Consider the following 14,940-nt stretch of genomic DNA (forward strand, 5'->3'; position numbering starts at 1 on the left):
AATTAATCATTTTAGAATTGATTTAAATTTTCTCCATTTGCTTATTATATTATTAAATTATTTTTTTAATCGATAATTTTAGAATTATTATACTCTAAGTTTAATCTTTAACACATAACTTTTAGCATAGCTTCTGTTAAATCAGTAGCTGTATATTAAGCATCTTTTTTTTTCCTTTCTATCGCGTGGTTTATAAAATAGCCTCCTCCAGCTCCTACTTCTAATATTGAGTTTCTTTTTTCTATTTCTACCATATTTAGTAGTGTTAAATAAAATATATTACTATTTTAATCAAACTAGGTATAATAAGAAGCATAGTTTTCCCATAAATTTTTTATTTAGTCAATAGATTTGGCTTCAGTCATAGTTTATTTTTTTAATTTAGAATTTTTTTTTAATTATTTAATTATTTAAAAAAATATATAGAATTATAAAAATTTAATAAAAATTTATTTTATATATTTTTAACATACATTAAAATATAGATTTTTGTATCTATATATTTTTATATTTAATTTTTTATATAATTGACATATAAATTTATTTATATTTTATAATTATAAAAAAAAAAATATAATAATATATTAATATTAATAAAGTATAAAATTAAAATATTATTTTTGTAATCAAATTATTTAATTTTTAATTTTTTTTATATATAAATATTTAAATCTTAATTATGATTTTTTTTTATAATTTATACAATAATTTGTTTTTTTATAATTCTTATTTTCTAATTATAATTAATCAATTTTTACTTCAATAAATGAAAATAAGAACATATTTATACAAATTATAATCTTATTTAATTCTATTTTAAGATTTAATTTTTGTTTATAATTTTATAAAGCTTATATATATTTTTTAAATATAATATATAATTGAACAAATAATTAATAAAAACATGACTCAAATGATTTATCATTAATTATAGAGAAAAATGACTTAAACTAATAAACAATGGCTATATAACATTTATAAATATTTTTAACATCTGTATAATTCACATTTCTAATTTATAAATTAATCGAATATAATTATTTTATTTATTAATTATTAATCACATAATACATATACAAAAGCAAAATAAAAAAAATAAAAATTTGTTTATGCCTATACTTTTTTATAGATTAAATATTTTTGTGCATGTAAAGATTAATAAAATATTTGGACTTAATATTAAATTTTGTTAAATCAATTGTTTAAAAATTTTTATATTCAAAATAATTTAATTTAAAAAATATTTGATTCTTCAATTAAATAAAATCGAAGAAACAAACCAAAAATAAAAAATATTTTGGATTTTTTTTCAAAATAAAAGAAAATAAATTTAATTCTCAAACAATAAAATAAAATATTATAAATATAAAGATGCATATATACATATTGGCTAATATAAATAAAAATCTTTTAGTTAATCATATATATGATAATTTACAAAAATTCATTTAACTCACAAATGACTTAATTAATTTTTTTTAGTAGTTTAAAAGATATATAATGGTAAAAACATAAATACATGTGTAAACGCTTGAATATTTTTATAATTTTTTTAAAAAAACAGAATATTATCATTTTTAAAATAATTTTGATAAAAAAACAAAAAATTAAAAGAATAACAATAAATAAAAATATAATTAATAAAAAATAGATTATAATTATATAAACAATATTAATATTTAAAAAAAAAAATTTGTCAAGTTGAAATCGAAAAAATGTATTAAAAACTAATAATTGGAAAAAATATTAAAAAATATAATTATAAAAAAAATATAAAAAAATTTTAAAAAGTTTTAAATAAACAATTGAAAAAAATTGAAAAAAAGAATATAAAAATAATATATGTATAAAAATTAGAAAAAAATTATATAATAAAAATAAAATTATATAAAAAAAATAAAATATTATATGAATATTTTAAAAAAAAAAAATATAAAAATATATATATATATATATATATATATATATATATATATTTATATATATATTTAATTTTTGACATTCATTTTTTAGTTGCTATTATTATTAACACATCAAAACCTAACGGTCTTTTTTAATCATATATAATATTATTATATTTATTTTTCATAGATTCTATAACTATATCTTATTTATCACCAATAATTTCTTTATAATTTTTATAATTATGGAAATCCTATATATTTTCAACTTTAGGAAATGGAATATTTTAATTCCAACATAATATATTTTCATATCCTTCATTTTAAAATATTTATATAAGTTTTTCTCTATTATTTAGATGAAAATTAGATCTTTCATTTTTATTTTATTATATTCCCAATTCATTTAAAACATCAGGAATAAATGTACAAATATCTGTCTTTTTTTCATCACCCCAAACAGAAAAACCTACAATTCCTCCTTTTTTAACTACTCTATGTGCTTCTTTTAACATTTTAGTATGATCATTTGTAATTTATAAGCATAAGTTAGAAATATAGCAATCAAATTAATCATTTTAGAATTGATTTAAATTTTCTCCATTGGCTTATTATATTATTAAATTATTTTTTTAATCGATAATTTTAGAATTATTATACTCTAAGTTTAATCTTTAACACATAACTTTTAGCATAGCTTCTGTTAAATCAGTAGCTGTATATTAAGCATCTTTTTTTTTCTTTGCATTGCATGTTTTAAAAAATATCCTCCACCAGCTCCTACTTCTAATATTGAGTTTCTTTTTTCTATTTCTACCATGTTTAGTAGTGTTAAATAAAATGTACTACTATTTTAATCAAATTAAGTATAATAAGAAGTAAATTTCTCCCATTAATCTTTTATTTATTCAATAGATTTTGATTCTGTCATTGTTTACTTATATTTTTGTTTTAATATAAAATTATTTTTATGATTAAACCAAATTTATTTTCATGTATTTTTAACAAATATAAAATATAAATTTTTGTATCTTTGTACTAAATAATTTTATATTTTTTTTATATAAAACAATTTATATATTTCTTTTATAATTATAAAATATAAAATAAAATTTACAAAGTATATAAATTTAATATTATTTGCTTTATTTAAATTATATTTTTTTTATTGTTAATTTTGATAATAATTTTTTTTATTTTTTATATACTTTTTTAATAAATTAATAATAATTTTTTTTTTTATTTTTAGATATTTATCTATATTTTATGATAAGAAATGTATTTAAATTAAAAAAAGATATTATTTATAAAATTTTTAAATATTTATTCAATATAAAAAAATATATAATTTAGCAAATATTTTATATAAAGCATGAATCTTATGATTTATCATAAATTAAAGAAAAAAATAACATAAACTTATAAATGATGATTACATAAAATTTATAAATATTTTTAATATTTATAAAATTCAAAATTTCAAATTAATATATTTATCAAATGTAATTATCTAATTTTTAATTATTAATAATATAAACTAAACAACAAAAAAGTAAAATTTTTTCAAAATTATACTTTATTATTGATTTAATATATTTGTACATATAAGATTAATAAGTTTATTGTTCTTTAAAATAATTTAATTTAGCTTAACCTTTATTTTATTATTTAATTAAATAAAATTAAAGACAAACTAATAATAAAAATATTTTTGAAAACTTTATTTAAAATAGAAAAGTAAAATAATTTCTAAAATCAAAAAAATTCTTTAATTAAATATAATTTATATCTAATTTTATAAAGATATAAACATAAGTATGTAATAGAATAAATTTCAAATAAATAATTATTAAGTAATTTAAAAATTATTTAATTGTAAAATTATTATTAATATAAATTATTATAATCATATTTTAGTATCTTTAAATATAAAGGATAAAATACTATTTGTATTTTGAAAACTAAATAAATAAATAATATTTACAATTTAAATTTAAATTTATTAAATCATATTAGTAATTAAATTTATATTATTTTACAAAAATTAATTTTATTTATTTAAAAATAAAAGTTAATATATTTTTTTATTTATCTAATCTAGTTATATATTTAACTTCTTTTCTTAAAACTAAATTATTAGAAATACCCAATTAATCATCTAAAAATTATTTTTTTAGTAACTCTTTTATTATTTAAAAGTTATTAGCTTTTCTAAATCAACTTGAAACTGTGAATTTAAGAATAAAAGATTTTATGAATGGAATTTTATCTATATAGCTTTTATATTATTATAACTCTTTAGAGTCAAAAGTATTTATAAATTGGATTTAATTTAACAATTTAGTATTATCTCCTTTATAATTTCACATTTAGACTTTATTCTTTTAAGGAAAAAAAATAGATTTTATCGAATAAATATGGAATTAATTACTTTAAATAATTCCAATTTAATTTATTTTTTTAGATTATCCTATTATTTGAAAATTGATTAAAATTTGATTTTTGTTTATTATTTTATTACTTAGAAGTACTGAATACTTTTAAATTAAAATATTTATTTAAGAATTAATAAAAAAAATATTATTTATTAAGGGAAAAAATAATAATAATATAACATATAAATATAATACTTTAATATTATAATTATTATAATGAAAGAGTAAAAATAAAACTTAAATTATATAAGTAAAAAAAACAATTATTTGGATATATATGTGGAAGTGTAAAGTAATAGAATTAGTATATAATATTTAAAATATTAATTTTTTTCTGAAAATTAGATATATGTGTTATTTAATCAAACTAAAAAAAACAATTAAAATCATTTAAAATAGGATAAATTTTATGATTATATTTATTTTTAATTTTTATATATTATCCTTATTTTTTAATTCTTATCATAATAATTTTTATAAATATTTTATATTAACTGTTTATTTTTATTATTTTGTTTTTTTCATTGTATTGCATATGTTGATATATTATTATTCTATTTATTTATTTAAAGTTCTATTTAACTTAATTTACATCCAATTTTTCTAATAGTCTTTAAAAAAATAAAAAATAAAAATTAAAGAAAAGTAATTTTTATTTATAAATATTTTTTATTTTTTTTATAAATATTTTTTTTTAAAAAAAATAAATAAATAAAAAATTTACGCTTTTAAATTAATTTTTAAATTCAGAATTAAATTAATTTTTATAATCGTTTATAAATTCATTTTAAATATTACTATTTTTAAAATCACTTTAATTCCAATTTTTATTTAAATTTTTACTTTCACTATATATTTCTTTTTAGTAATTATTTATAAATGAATTATTTATTTCTTTTTTATATTCGCTTGCAAATCGGTTTTTGATTTAAAAATTATTCTCAATTTTTGTTAAATTATTATCTAAGTGTTAGCTTTTTTAATTTAAATTGTTAGATTTTACTAAGCTATTTTTTAAAGAACTTTATAAAATAACAATATCTAATTCTTTTTTATATTCATCTTTAATATAATTTAATTCATTTCTGTATTCTTCATCAAGATTTTTTATATGTATTTATAATTAATTGACAATATTCTTATAATTTTCAACTTATTCGCTAAATGAATCACATTTTTAATTTAATTTTGTTATTTCTTCTTATAAAAATTCAATTTGTTATTTTAAATTTTTATTTTCTATAAGTATTTCTTTACTGTTTTCTTAATTAATTGATTATTTTAGATAATTTATTTCGTGAATTAATTAATGATTTTTTTATTCTTCTTATTAAAATTAGTTCAATATATCTTTTTCAAGTAAAACTAATTCTTATTTAAAATCTTATATTTGTTATTTTATATAAATATTTTCCTTATTCTAATTAATTATATTTAGATTTTATTTATTTTTTAAATAAAAAAAAACATATATAATGTTTAATATTTTTACTTTATCATTATTTTACAATTATAATATTATTTCCTTTTATTAATTTATAACATCAGTTAATTTTAAATTTAAACATCTTTCGAATAATCATAACTATTAGTTTAATATACTTGATTTTGAATTTATAACTATGAAATTTAAAAGTTTTATTTATCTATTTCTAATGCATAATCATATAAAGATTTATCTTTGCTTAATAATTCATCCATTAATTACTATATTCTAATATCCATTTTTTTATTTAATTTAACTAATTCTTATATATCATATATTTTATATGTTTATAAGTCATTTTCAAGATTAATATATTTTTAAAGTAAGTCTGAGAACTTTTTTCTTTCTTATTAAATATAAACTATATTTTTTTTTTATATATAAAAATATATATTATTACCATGTAAATTTTGGTTTTCCATTTTGTAAATAATTTTTATAAGTTAGTTAAAAAAATATTTTATTTTTAATTTAAAAAAAAAAAAAATCTAAAACAATTAAAAATAATATAATTTATTATAAAAAAATAAATATTTTTAATTATTTTTTAATAATATATATATAAATGAATAAATAAGTAATTTATTTATTTTTTAAAAAATAAACAACAATAGATAAAAATTTAATTAATTATTTTAATTTTTTTTTTTTTAAAAAAAAAAAAAAATTATGTTTATAATAAAAAATATAATTATTTAATATTTTTTGTTATAATTCTTTTTATAGTTTAAATTTATAAAATAATTAATTAAATTAAAATAATAATATACATTACAGAAATATTTTAAGTAAAAAAAAATTATTTTTAATGATTTTCGAAAGTAAATATAAAGTCTTTATTCTTATATTTTTAGGAATAATCTATAATTTATTTAGTAAAAGATAAAAAATATATAATATGAAATATTTTTTTATATATTTTTTTAAAAAAAAGAAAGTCTAGTAGATAGTTATTTTATGATGTGGATTTCTTTAATACCTTTATTACTTTTAGTGTATTTCGCTTTTCATAAATCTTTCATAAACAATATAAATTAGTTAGCAATTCTAACAATATTTACATTTTTATTCACAATAATATATTCATTTTTTTGCTCTTAAAATGAAACTTATAGACATATTTGCGAAATTTATTATTATTTAATTTTATTAGAAAAAATATTTAATATTATAAATAAGTAATAAGAATACAAATTACTTATTTTTATAATTTTATCAATGAATTTGATTTTATTTATTATAATTTTAAATATATAATATGGATACAAATATGAATTAATATTTATTATTTGCTATTCTTTAACTTCTAACTTAAAATCAAAATATTTTTAATTTAAAAGTAAAATCCCATTTAGTTAAAAAACATACACAATCACATAATAAGTTTTAACTACTTAACCTTCTAAACATATAAAAAATTTTGATTAAAATTTAAAGCCTACTACAAGTATAAAGGATATACTACTGACAATCGGAAATAATTTCGAAAGTAAAAAAATTATAACTGGGATATAACAATCTGAAATAATTTTTAGTAAAAAAAATAGCGAAATAATAAAAAATGATGATATTTAAAATTAAATAAGAGAAAAAATATATAAATCATTAAATAAATAATTTAGTTTAAATAAAATAGATTTTTAATAATAAAAAGTATGCTTTTTCAAATAAATTATATAATGCATTGATACTGGGGTTATTATTTTAAACTCTTAATGTGAAATTTAATATACTAATAAATCTGCTTAAGTAATTATTGATGAAGTTGAGAAAATAAAAAATATGTTTTTCCTTTAAGCAATTAAAATAAGAGAAATTTCATAATCAAGTATTTAAAATTTTTAAAAAATAGGAATCCAATTAAAGTCTTAATTATTAAAAAATTCTACTTTTATGTAATGTTCATAATAATTAGAAGAGGAATTTAATTTTTAGTAAAAACAGATACTCTTAGATATTGATTTGCTTGAAATTTCTAAAAAAATAATAGAAGAATTAAATGATTAAAGTAGTAGTTTTTAATAAATAAAAGTCATAAAAACAAATGAATTATAAGATATTACAGTAAAATTATAAGGAAAAATTATTAATAATTTAAAATACTGTATAATTACACTTACTAAAGATAATTAAGAAAAAATAATTAATTTATAAAAAGAGAGTGAAAATAGAATCTTTTAAACTATTTCTCATGAATTAGGTACATGTACAAATTTTCTATATTAATTTATTTCTTCTGCTCTTTTAGATGATTAAGTTACTGAATATGCTAAAAATAATTATTTGAAAGTAAAAATTATATACATGTATTATATATATATATATAATATTGTTATTATTCTTTTTTTTTTAAAAAAAAAACAAAGATTATAGATTTCAATGTATTTTTAATAAGTTAAATTGTTTAAGATATAAGAGATTATCATTCTTACTAAAATGGAATGCTTAAATTAGTTTGGAAATAAGATGATTTAGGAGAAATAATATTAAAGGTATGTTAGTTTTACACTAAGATAGCTAAAATGAAAGATATAACATTTAATTTTTATATTATAGATTTACCTGAGAAAATTTATATAGATAAAAAAAAAGTTTAATCTGTAATGGTAAATCTACTTTCTAATGCTTTTAAATTTTCGACTAGAAATTGCTGTATAAGTGCTAAGATTTAATATTTGCCATATGAAAATATAATAAAGTTAAAAGTAAAGGATAATGGAATTGGAATGGATGAAGATGAATAATAAAGATTAAAATAATTACTTAATGGAAAATATTTATATGAGAAAGTTTCAAAACATTCGTCTGGGTTTGGATTTGGATTGAGTATTAGTAATATATTGGTTAATTTAATGATTAAAAATAATAAAAATATAAATGAATTTAAGAAAGGTTTACATTTTAAATCTGTTTCTTAAAAAGGATCTAGTTTTTGGTTTTATATTGATGCAAATGTAGAAAATAAAATGAAACCGAATTATAGTGAATGTTTAAATTCTATTTTTATTTTTATTTTTAATTTTTTTTTTTTTTAAAAAAAAAAAAAAAAGTATAAAAAGATGATAATATTATTTGTTAAAAAGATAAAAATTTACATAATTCAATGTTTGAAGTATATTTTATATATATATATATATACATATATAATATAAATAAATAGAATTCAGTATAATTATAAGAATAAAAAATTTTCATTATAAACGAATAGGAAATAATCGAATAAGAAATAACCGAATAAGAAATAACCGAATAAGAAAATTGTTCTAAAATATTAATTTCTGCAAAAACAGTATAACCTAATTAAAATGATAATAAATTAAAAGATATGGATTTAAGAAAATATAAATCATTGGAATTTAGGACATAAAAATCATAAATTAGTAAATTATTTGGCCTTTAAACATGGAAATATTTAATAACAAAGAGTTATTTATATGATAATACTATTATGTCTGATAATTGCGGAGAATTATCTGAAAGTGAAGAAATAAAAGCAATAAATATACCTTGTTCAAAACCAAAGTATTTTATAATGTAAAATTTGATAATGATTATAGATGATGAGCCTATGAATATATACGGATTATAGATTTTGATGAAAGTTAAATTCGGGATTAATAATTCTCATATTATTACAGCATATAATGGATAGGAAGGATTTTAGAAATATAAAGAATTTTACAAATAAATAAGAATGGTTTTTATGGATATTAATATGGCAATAATGGATGGAATAGAATGTACTAAAGAAATTAGAAATTTTGAAATTTCAAATAAATTCGAAAAAACTAATATTTTAGGGTACAGTAGCTATTCAGATATTGAAACTAGACTCAAATGCTAATTGGCGGGCATGGATAATTATTATACGAAACCTATTAGTTATGATAATTTATAATATGCATTAAAAAAATATTATTTTTGTGATAAAAAGTGATGTTTAATATATAAAAAAAAATATTATTTGTATTTAATTTTATTTTTTGAAAGAATAATTTTATTTTAAAATTATTATGTAACCTTATATTAAATTTATTTTGATTTGTTTCTTTGTTTCTTTTTTATGTTAGGGAGGTTATATTTTAAATTCTATATTTTATTATTATTTATATGTATATTAATTTAATTTTAATTTTGAATATAATTAATTTATAAATAAAAAATTATTTATTTTATGATATATGTTTACTAAAAAATGATAATTAATATAAGAAATCATTTAGTTATGAGATATGATAACTTATGAACTTAAATTAATTTTTTTTAATATTAAAAAAGTGAATATTATGAAAAAATAATAAAAAAAATTATATATTCTTATGTGAGCATAATATTTCTATATTATTTTTGGGTTTAGTTCTTTAATATTTGATTTGTTTTTTTATATAAAAGTTATTTTATTATATAATAAACACTTAGAATATTTCATATAAAGAATTAAACACTGGAGTATACAAAAAACACTTCTATTAGCTGTCAAGAAATAAAGAAGAATAAATGTTTTCCGAAAAATTCGAGAGTAATTTAAATGTTATTAAAGGAATAGAATATGTGCACTTTAATTTATATTAAAAGGGCTTAAGCCTCATATGAATATGTGTTTTATTTTTGTAAAAAATAATTAAATAAAATCAAAATTTAAGTTTAAAATGATTAATTATAAAGTAAATAATATTGAAGAATAGAAAAGTCTTTATAAAATTAATTAAAAAGATTGTTTAGATCGAACTAATTCATTTAGGATGAAAATCTATTTTTAGACTTATGGATATTTCGAAATTACATTCTGGAGTATATTCTACAAATAAATAACTTAAATCTTAAATAAGTTTAAGTAATTAGATAATATATAAGCTTTAATAGAATATTTATATAAAATAAAAAATAAAAATAAAAATTTAAATAAATAAATAATTTATAAATAAATATCTTTATATTTTGACATTAAATGGTTAAATTTATTGATTAATTATAATAATAATAAAAAAAAAATTAATGTTAAAAATCTATTAAATTTTTTTTTTTTTTTTTCTCGTTAAACAAAAAAATTATTATATATAAAAAAATAATAAAGAAATATATAATCAAATATATCACATTCATTATGCATCTTAGAATTTTTCATCATTATCTTTTTTATCTTATTCATTTTAGTTATATAAGCTTTATTGTTAATTTTCATGTACCTAATGTTATTCTTATTTAGGATTTTAAACTTCTTATTGATTTTATTTATTTAAATCTTCATGAATTTCTTATTTTTAAACTTCTTATTATTCCTATTATTATTCTTATTTTTCTTATTATTATTCTTATTCCTATTATTATTCTTTCTATTATTCATCTATTTAATCCTTTTATTCAGCATTTTCTTCATTGTTTTATTTTTCTTATTTGTTTTCATCATCAGCTACTTTTTCTTCTACTTTTTATTTTTCGTCTAATTTAGGTTAATCCTATTATTTTCTTCTCTAAAATAATAATAATTAAAAAAAACAAAAATATAAAACAAAAAAAATATCTTACAGCAGCATGGAATCCTTAAAATCCTCCCATAGATCCTCCCATTCCTAATCCAACTTAAGACATATCTTCATTGAAGATTTTTTCAATAATTTCTTCATTATCAGGATTTACCATGATAGTTTCCATACACTTTTTATGTTTGAGTTCTAAAATTTACATTTTTTATGAGAATTCTGGATTTTCCATAGCATATTTTTAAGTTGCAAATTGAAGTATTTTATCCGAAGGATCCTCAAACGTATCTAAACCGTATTCATGTAAAATTTTTTCCTTTAATCCACTCATTTAAATTTATTACATTTATTAAAGTATTCTTGGGTCGTTTAAATTGACATTTCCGTATTATTATTTTATGTTATAGAAGAAGTCTCTCAATTATTTGGTTGTTGAAATCATTATTTACTAAATGATTTCTAATAATTTATCGCATGTTAAAAATTCTGGAATTTCGGATTTCGGATCTGGAGGTACTCCTAAAGCAGCTTAATCGAACATTAATTTTATTTGCTTTTACAATTCTTCGATTTCAGAATCATTTTTGTATAAGTTTTCGACATTCCATTATAATTCTTATTTTGTTATATTATTCTTTAAACAAGCTTATATTTCAGCCCTTTCCATTTCTTATACAACAATTGCTTTTTTTAATTAAAATAATAGTTATTTATTTATATATATATGTATATGTTTACGATAACTAAATATAAATTCTTTTATGTCAAAATCTAATTATGCACCACGAGATTAAAGCTTTATTTATTAAACCATGGCAGATACTTATACTGAACATGTATATAGTTCTTTTTTGAAAGATTTTAAGGTTTAAAGAATTTAGTCACGGGTATAAGACTTTTAATTATTTTACTATGTGGATTAACTTTTTGTGTTTTTAGATAAAAATTCATATGCTAGGTAACCAAGACCTCCTATAGCTAAAGATCCGGCTCCTATTAATAAAGGAATATAATTTTATTTAGATTAACTCATTTTTTTTAAAAAAAAAAATATATATTTTATCTTTGAATCAAAATTATTTTTTTTATTTATGATTATTTAAATAGATTTTTTTAAAAAAAAGTTATTAAAAATTTGTATCTAATATTTTATTTAATTAAATATAAATTTTATTAAATTAATTTTTTTTTTTTAATTTTATTTATTTATTGTGATTTTTTTTTTTTTTTTTGATAATTTTTGTATTTTTTATCATCTAGTTATTTTAAAATTTATAACTATTAAAAAAATTTAAAGGTATTGATAAATAGAAAATATTGTTTTTATTTTTTTAATATATAAGAATAATAAGAAGACTTTAAATAATTTATAATTAAAGAAAAAAAAAAATATTTAAACTTTATACATATATAACAAATAAATTTAACTATTAAAATTTTTTATTATTTTAAGAAATAATAATTAAAACCATAAACAAATGTAATAAACAACAATATAAAAAACTTATAAATAATATTTAAAAAACAAAAAAGCCAATTTATAGAATTAATTAAAAAAAAATCACAAAACCCATAAAATAAACAAATAACCAAAAATGAATCCTAAGTGAATTGATTAATTTTAATTAACATTATCAACTTAAGCTTATTTTTATTTAATTCCATTATTATCTTCAAATTTGTAAACTTCATAAATTTTTGTTTAGAAATTTTAAGTAATTTTTTCAATTTATTATTATTATTGATTTAAATTTCTCAACAATTGATTCGCCCTAATCTACATTTTAACTTAAAAAGTGGCATTTTCAGAAGGCTCTATCATATCTATACTAAGAATAGTATTCCCTGGACTTTATTTAATCACCTAGGTTAAATAAGTGAAATCTAAGACAGCCGAATCATCTTTGTAAGTGACTTTAGAAAGATCCAAATATTTTGTATATGAATTATCCTTAAGCCAAATATTAACAATTAATTTTTCTCCAACGATGAATATATTATCATTTCTTGTCGCTGAGCAGGTTTAATCAGAGCATATCTTTTTATCAGTATCTAAATCTACTATGACAATACATTCATGTCCATTACATTTTTCAGTGATTTATTAATCTATATCAATCATAAAAGTCTACACAGTATTCCTATTAGTGAATACTATAATATTAAATTTATGCATTCTGACAACTTTTCTACTATGACCTAATTCAATTGCTAAATTAATCACTTAGTATATTTATTCTCCTAGAATTTTATTAACTGCTGAAAGATTAAAAATATCCATTAATGTGATATTTACAATTGTCTAGAACTTAGATACAATTTTAAAATATTTATCCTCCAGAGGTGTATAGGTTTCTTGTCCAGGTAATTAAATAAGTAGACTGGATCTGAATTATTAATAACATTCAGGGTCGACTGAAGAACGTCTGAAATCAAAATTTAGGTTTGATTGGATGTAATTTATATCGTTTATATTTTAAAGATTGCAATCTGAATATACTACGACGTCTTTAATATAATTGTAAATTTCCCATTCACACTTGTTGTATGGTTTAGAGTCTTAGTCGAGTAATTTTACACATAAGAGAGGGTTTTATTTATCATAATCATATCCTTCCTTACATATACAGATTCTTCCATAGAGTATTTCGGCATTTATATCTTTACATTAAACACAAATATTCGAGAAAGGATTACAATTGCATGTTTAATGGCATAATTTGTCCTTTTAAACAATTAGATCTGAAGGAATTTATAATGAAGAAGTACATATGTCGAAACAATTAGTTTAATAAGAAGAAGAAACGTTAATTTAATAAGAGTTTTCGCATGTACATTAACAGTTTTTTTAATTGCTGTCACATGTAGGGGTTATTATGGGTTTAGCAGGAGGATTTTTCACTGAACAGATATTCGAACAGATTTAATTTTCCTAAATTTCGAAGTAATTCTAACCACATTTACAGTAGTAATTATGCACTAAATAAATATTATTAATACAGCATTCTGGTATATTTTATACTCCAGTAATGTTTTAAGGAACCTTGTCTCCTGGGCATTAGCAAAAAGCCTAAGTTTAATCAATATAGCCAATATTTAAGTCTAAATATGATTATATTTGTAAGTTTTAGGGGCATATAGGATAACAATTAGTATCTTTTTCCACTTTAGTGAGTATATTATTGCATCTACATTAATAAGTTTGATTATTATCAGAAGATGTAGGAGGTATATAAGGAGATTTAGGTGGTTGGGTTATAGAACAAAAATTAGAACAGAATGTATTTTCGGGCACTTGAGAATATTAATCGTCACAGTTACAAAAATATTTATTTTCTTGAAATGTTATATTGTTACAACATTACGGAATTTCTATTTGGTTTGTTATATCTATTTTTTCGTTGCCGCATTGACAATATGTTTATTTTTATACGTGATATCCTATGTTTTATTGTTAATATGTGATTTAGAAAATAGAAATTATAAATATTATTATTAATTTTAAATTCATTTTTTTTTTATTTGTTTTTCTTATATTTTTATATTTTTTAAAAAAGGGATGTTTTTTTTTTTTTTAATATTTTTTTTTTTTTTATGTTTTTTTTAATCTTTTTCTATTTTATTTAATTATTTTTAAT

The 14,940-nt window shown here is 16.3% G+C and overlaps 2 protein-coding genes across 2 annotated transcripts, besides 19 other annotated features; one reads left to right on the forward strand and one right to left on the reverse strand. All coding sequences in view use genetic code 6, as the record gives it.

Annotated features, from left to right (window-relative positions):
* Nucleotides 1-1,718: 1,718 nt before the first annotated feature.
* Nucleotides 1,719-1,780: a microsatellite.
* Nucleotides 1,781-1,831: 51 nt separating this feature from the next.
* Nucleotides 1,832-1,909: a microsatellite.
* Nucleotides 1,860-1,910: a microsatellite.
* A 28-nt stretch (nucleotides 1,911-1,938) lies between these two features.
* Nucleotides 1,939-1,988: a microsatellite.
* Nucleotides 1,989-3,745: 1,757 nt separating this feature from the next.
* Nucleotides 3,746-3,805: a microsatellite.
* A 1,179-nt stretch (nucleotides 3,806-4,984) lies between these two features.
* Nucleotides 4,985-5,029: a microsatellite.
* A 1,292-nt stretch (nucleotides 5,030-6,321) lies between these two features.
* Nucleotides 6,322-6,366: a microsatellite.
* Nucleotides 6,367-9,018: 2,652 nt separating this feature from the next.
* Nucleotides 9,019-9,079: a microsatellite.
* Nucleotides 9,080-9,479: 400 nt separating this feature from the next.
* Nucleotides 9,480-9,518: a microsatellite.
* Nucleotides 9,519-10,710: 1,192 nt separating this feature from the next.
* Nucleotides 10,711-10,750: a microsatellite.
* Nucleotides 10,751-10,921: 171 nt separating this feature from the next.
* Nucleotides 10,922-12,335, reverse strand: IMG5_132320 (hypothetical protein; the record flags this gene model as incomplete). Its single annotated transcript, XM_004031974.1, has 3 exons — nucleotides 10,922-11,293; nucleotides 11,349-11,986; nucleotides 12,041-12,335. 3 exons carry the CDS (start codon nucleotides 12,333-12,335, stop codon nucleotides 10,922-10,924), a joined length of 1,305 nt encoding a protein of 434 aa, XP_004032022.1.
* Nucleotides 11,030-11,097: a microsatellite.
* Nucleotides 11,031-11,127: a microsatellite.
* Nucleotides 11,090-11,148: a microsatellite.
* Nucleotides 11,090-11,154: a microsatellite.
* Nucleotides 11,096-11,154: a microsatellite.
* Nucleotides 11,310-11,343: a microsatellite.
* Nucleotides 12,336-12,755: 420 nt separating the features above from the next.
* IMG5_132330 (hypothetical protein) lies at nucleotides 12,756-14,714 on the forward strand. The gene has a single exon (XM_004031975.1). The coding sequence runs from the start codon at nucleotides 13,756-13,758 to the stop codon at nucleotides 14,506-14,508; it is 753 nt and encodes a 250-aa protein (XP_004032023.1). The 5' UTR covers nucleotides 12,756-13,755; the 3' UTR covers nucleotides 14,509-14,714.
* Nucleotides 14,715-14,864: 150 nt separating this feature from the next.
* Nucleotides 14,865-14,907: a microsatellite.
* Nucleotides 14,866-14,907: a microsatellite.
* Nucleotides 14,892-14,940: part of a microsatellite that runs on past the window's edge.

The sequence above is a fragment of the Ichthyophthirius multifiliis genome, assembly GCF_000220395.1.
Source record: "Ichthyophthirius multifiliis unplaced genomic scaffold scaff_1120509251032, whole genome shotgun sequence".
Classification (NCBI taxonomy): Eukaryota; Ciliophora; class Oligohymenophorea; order Hymenostomatida; genus Ichthyophthirius; species Ichthyophthirius multifiliis.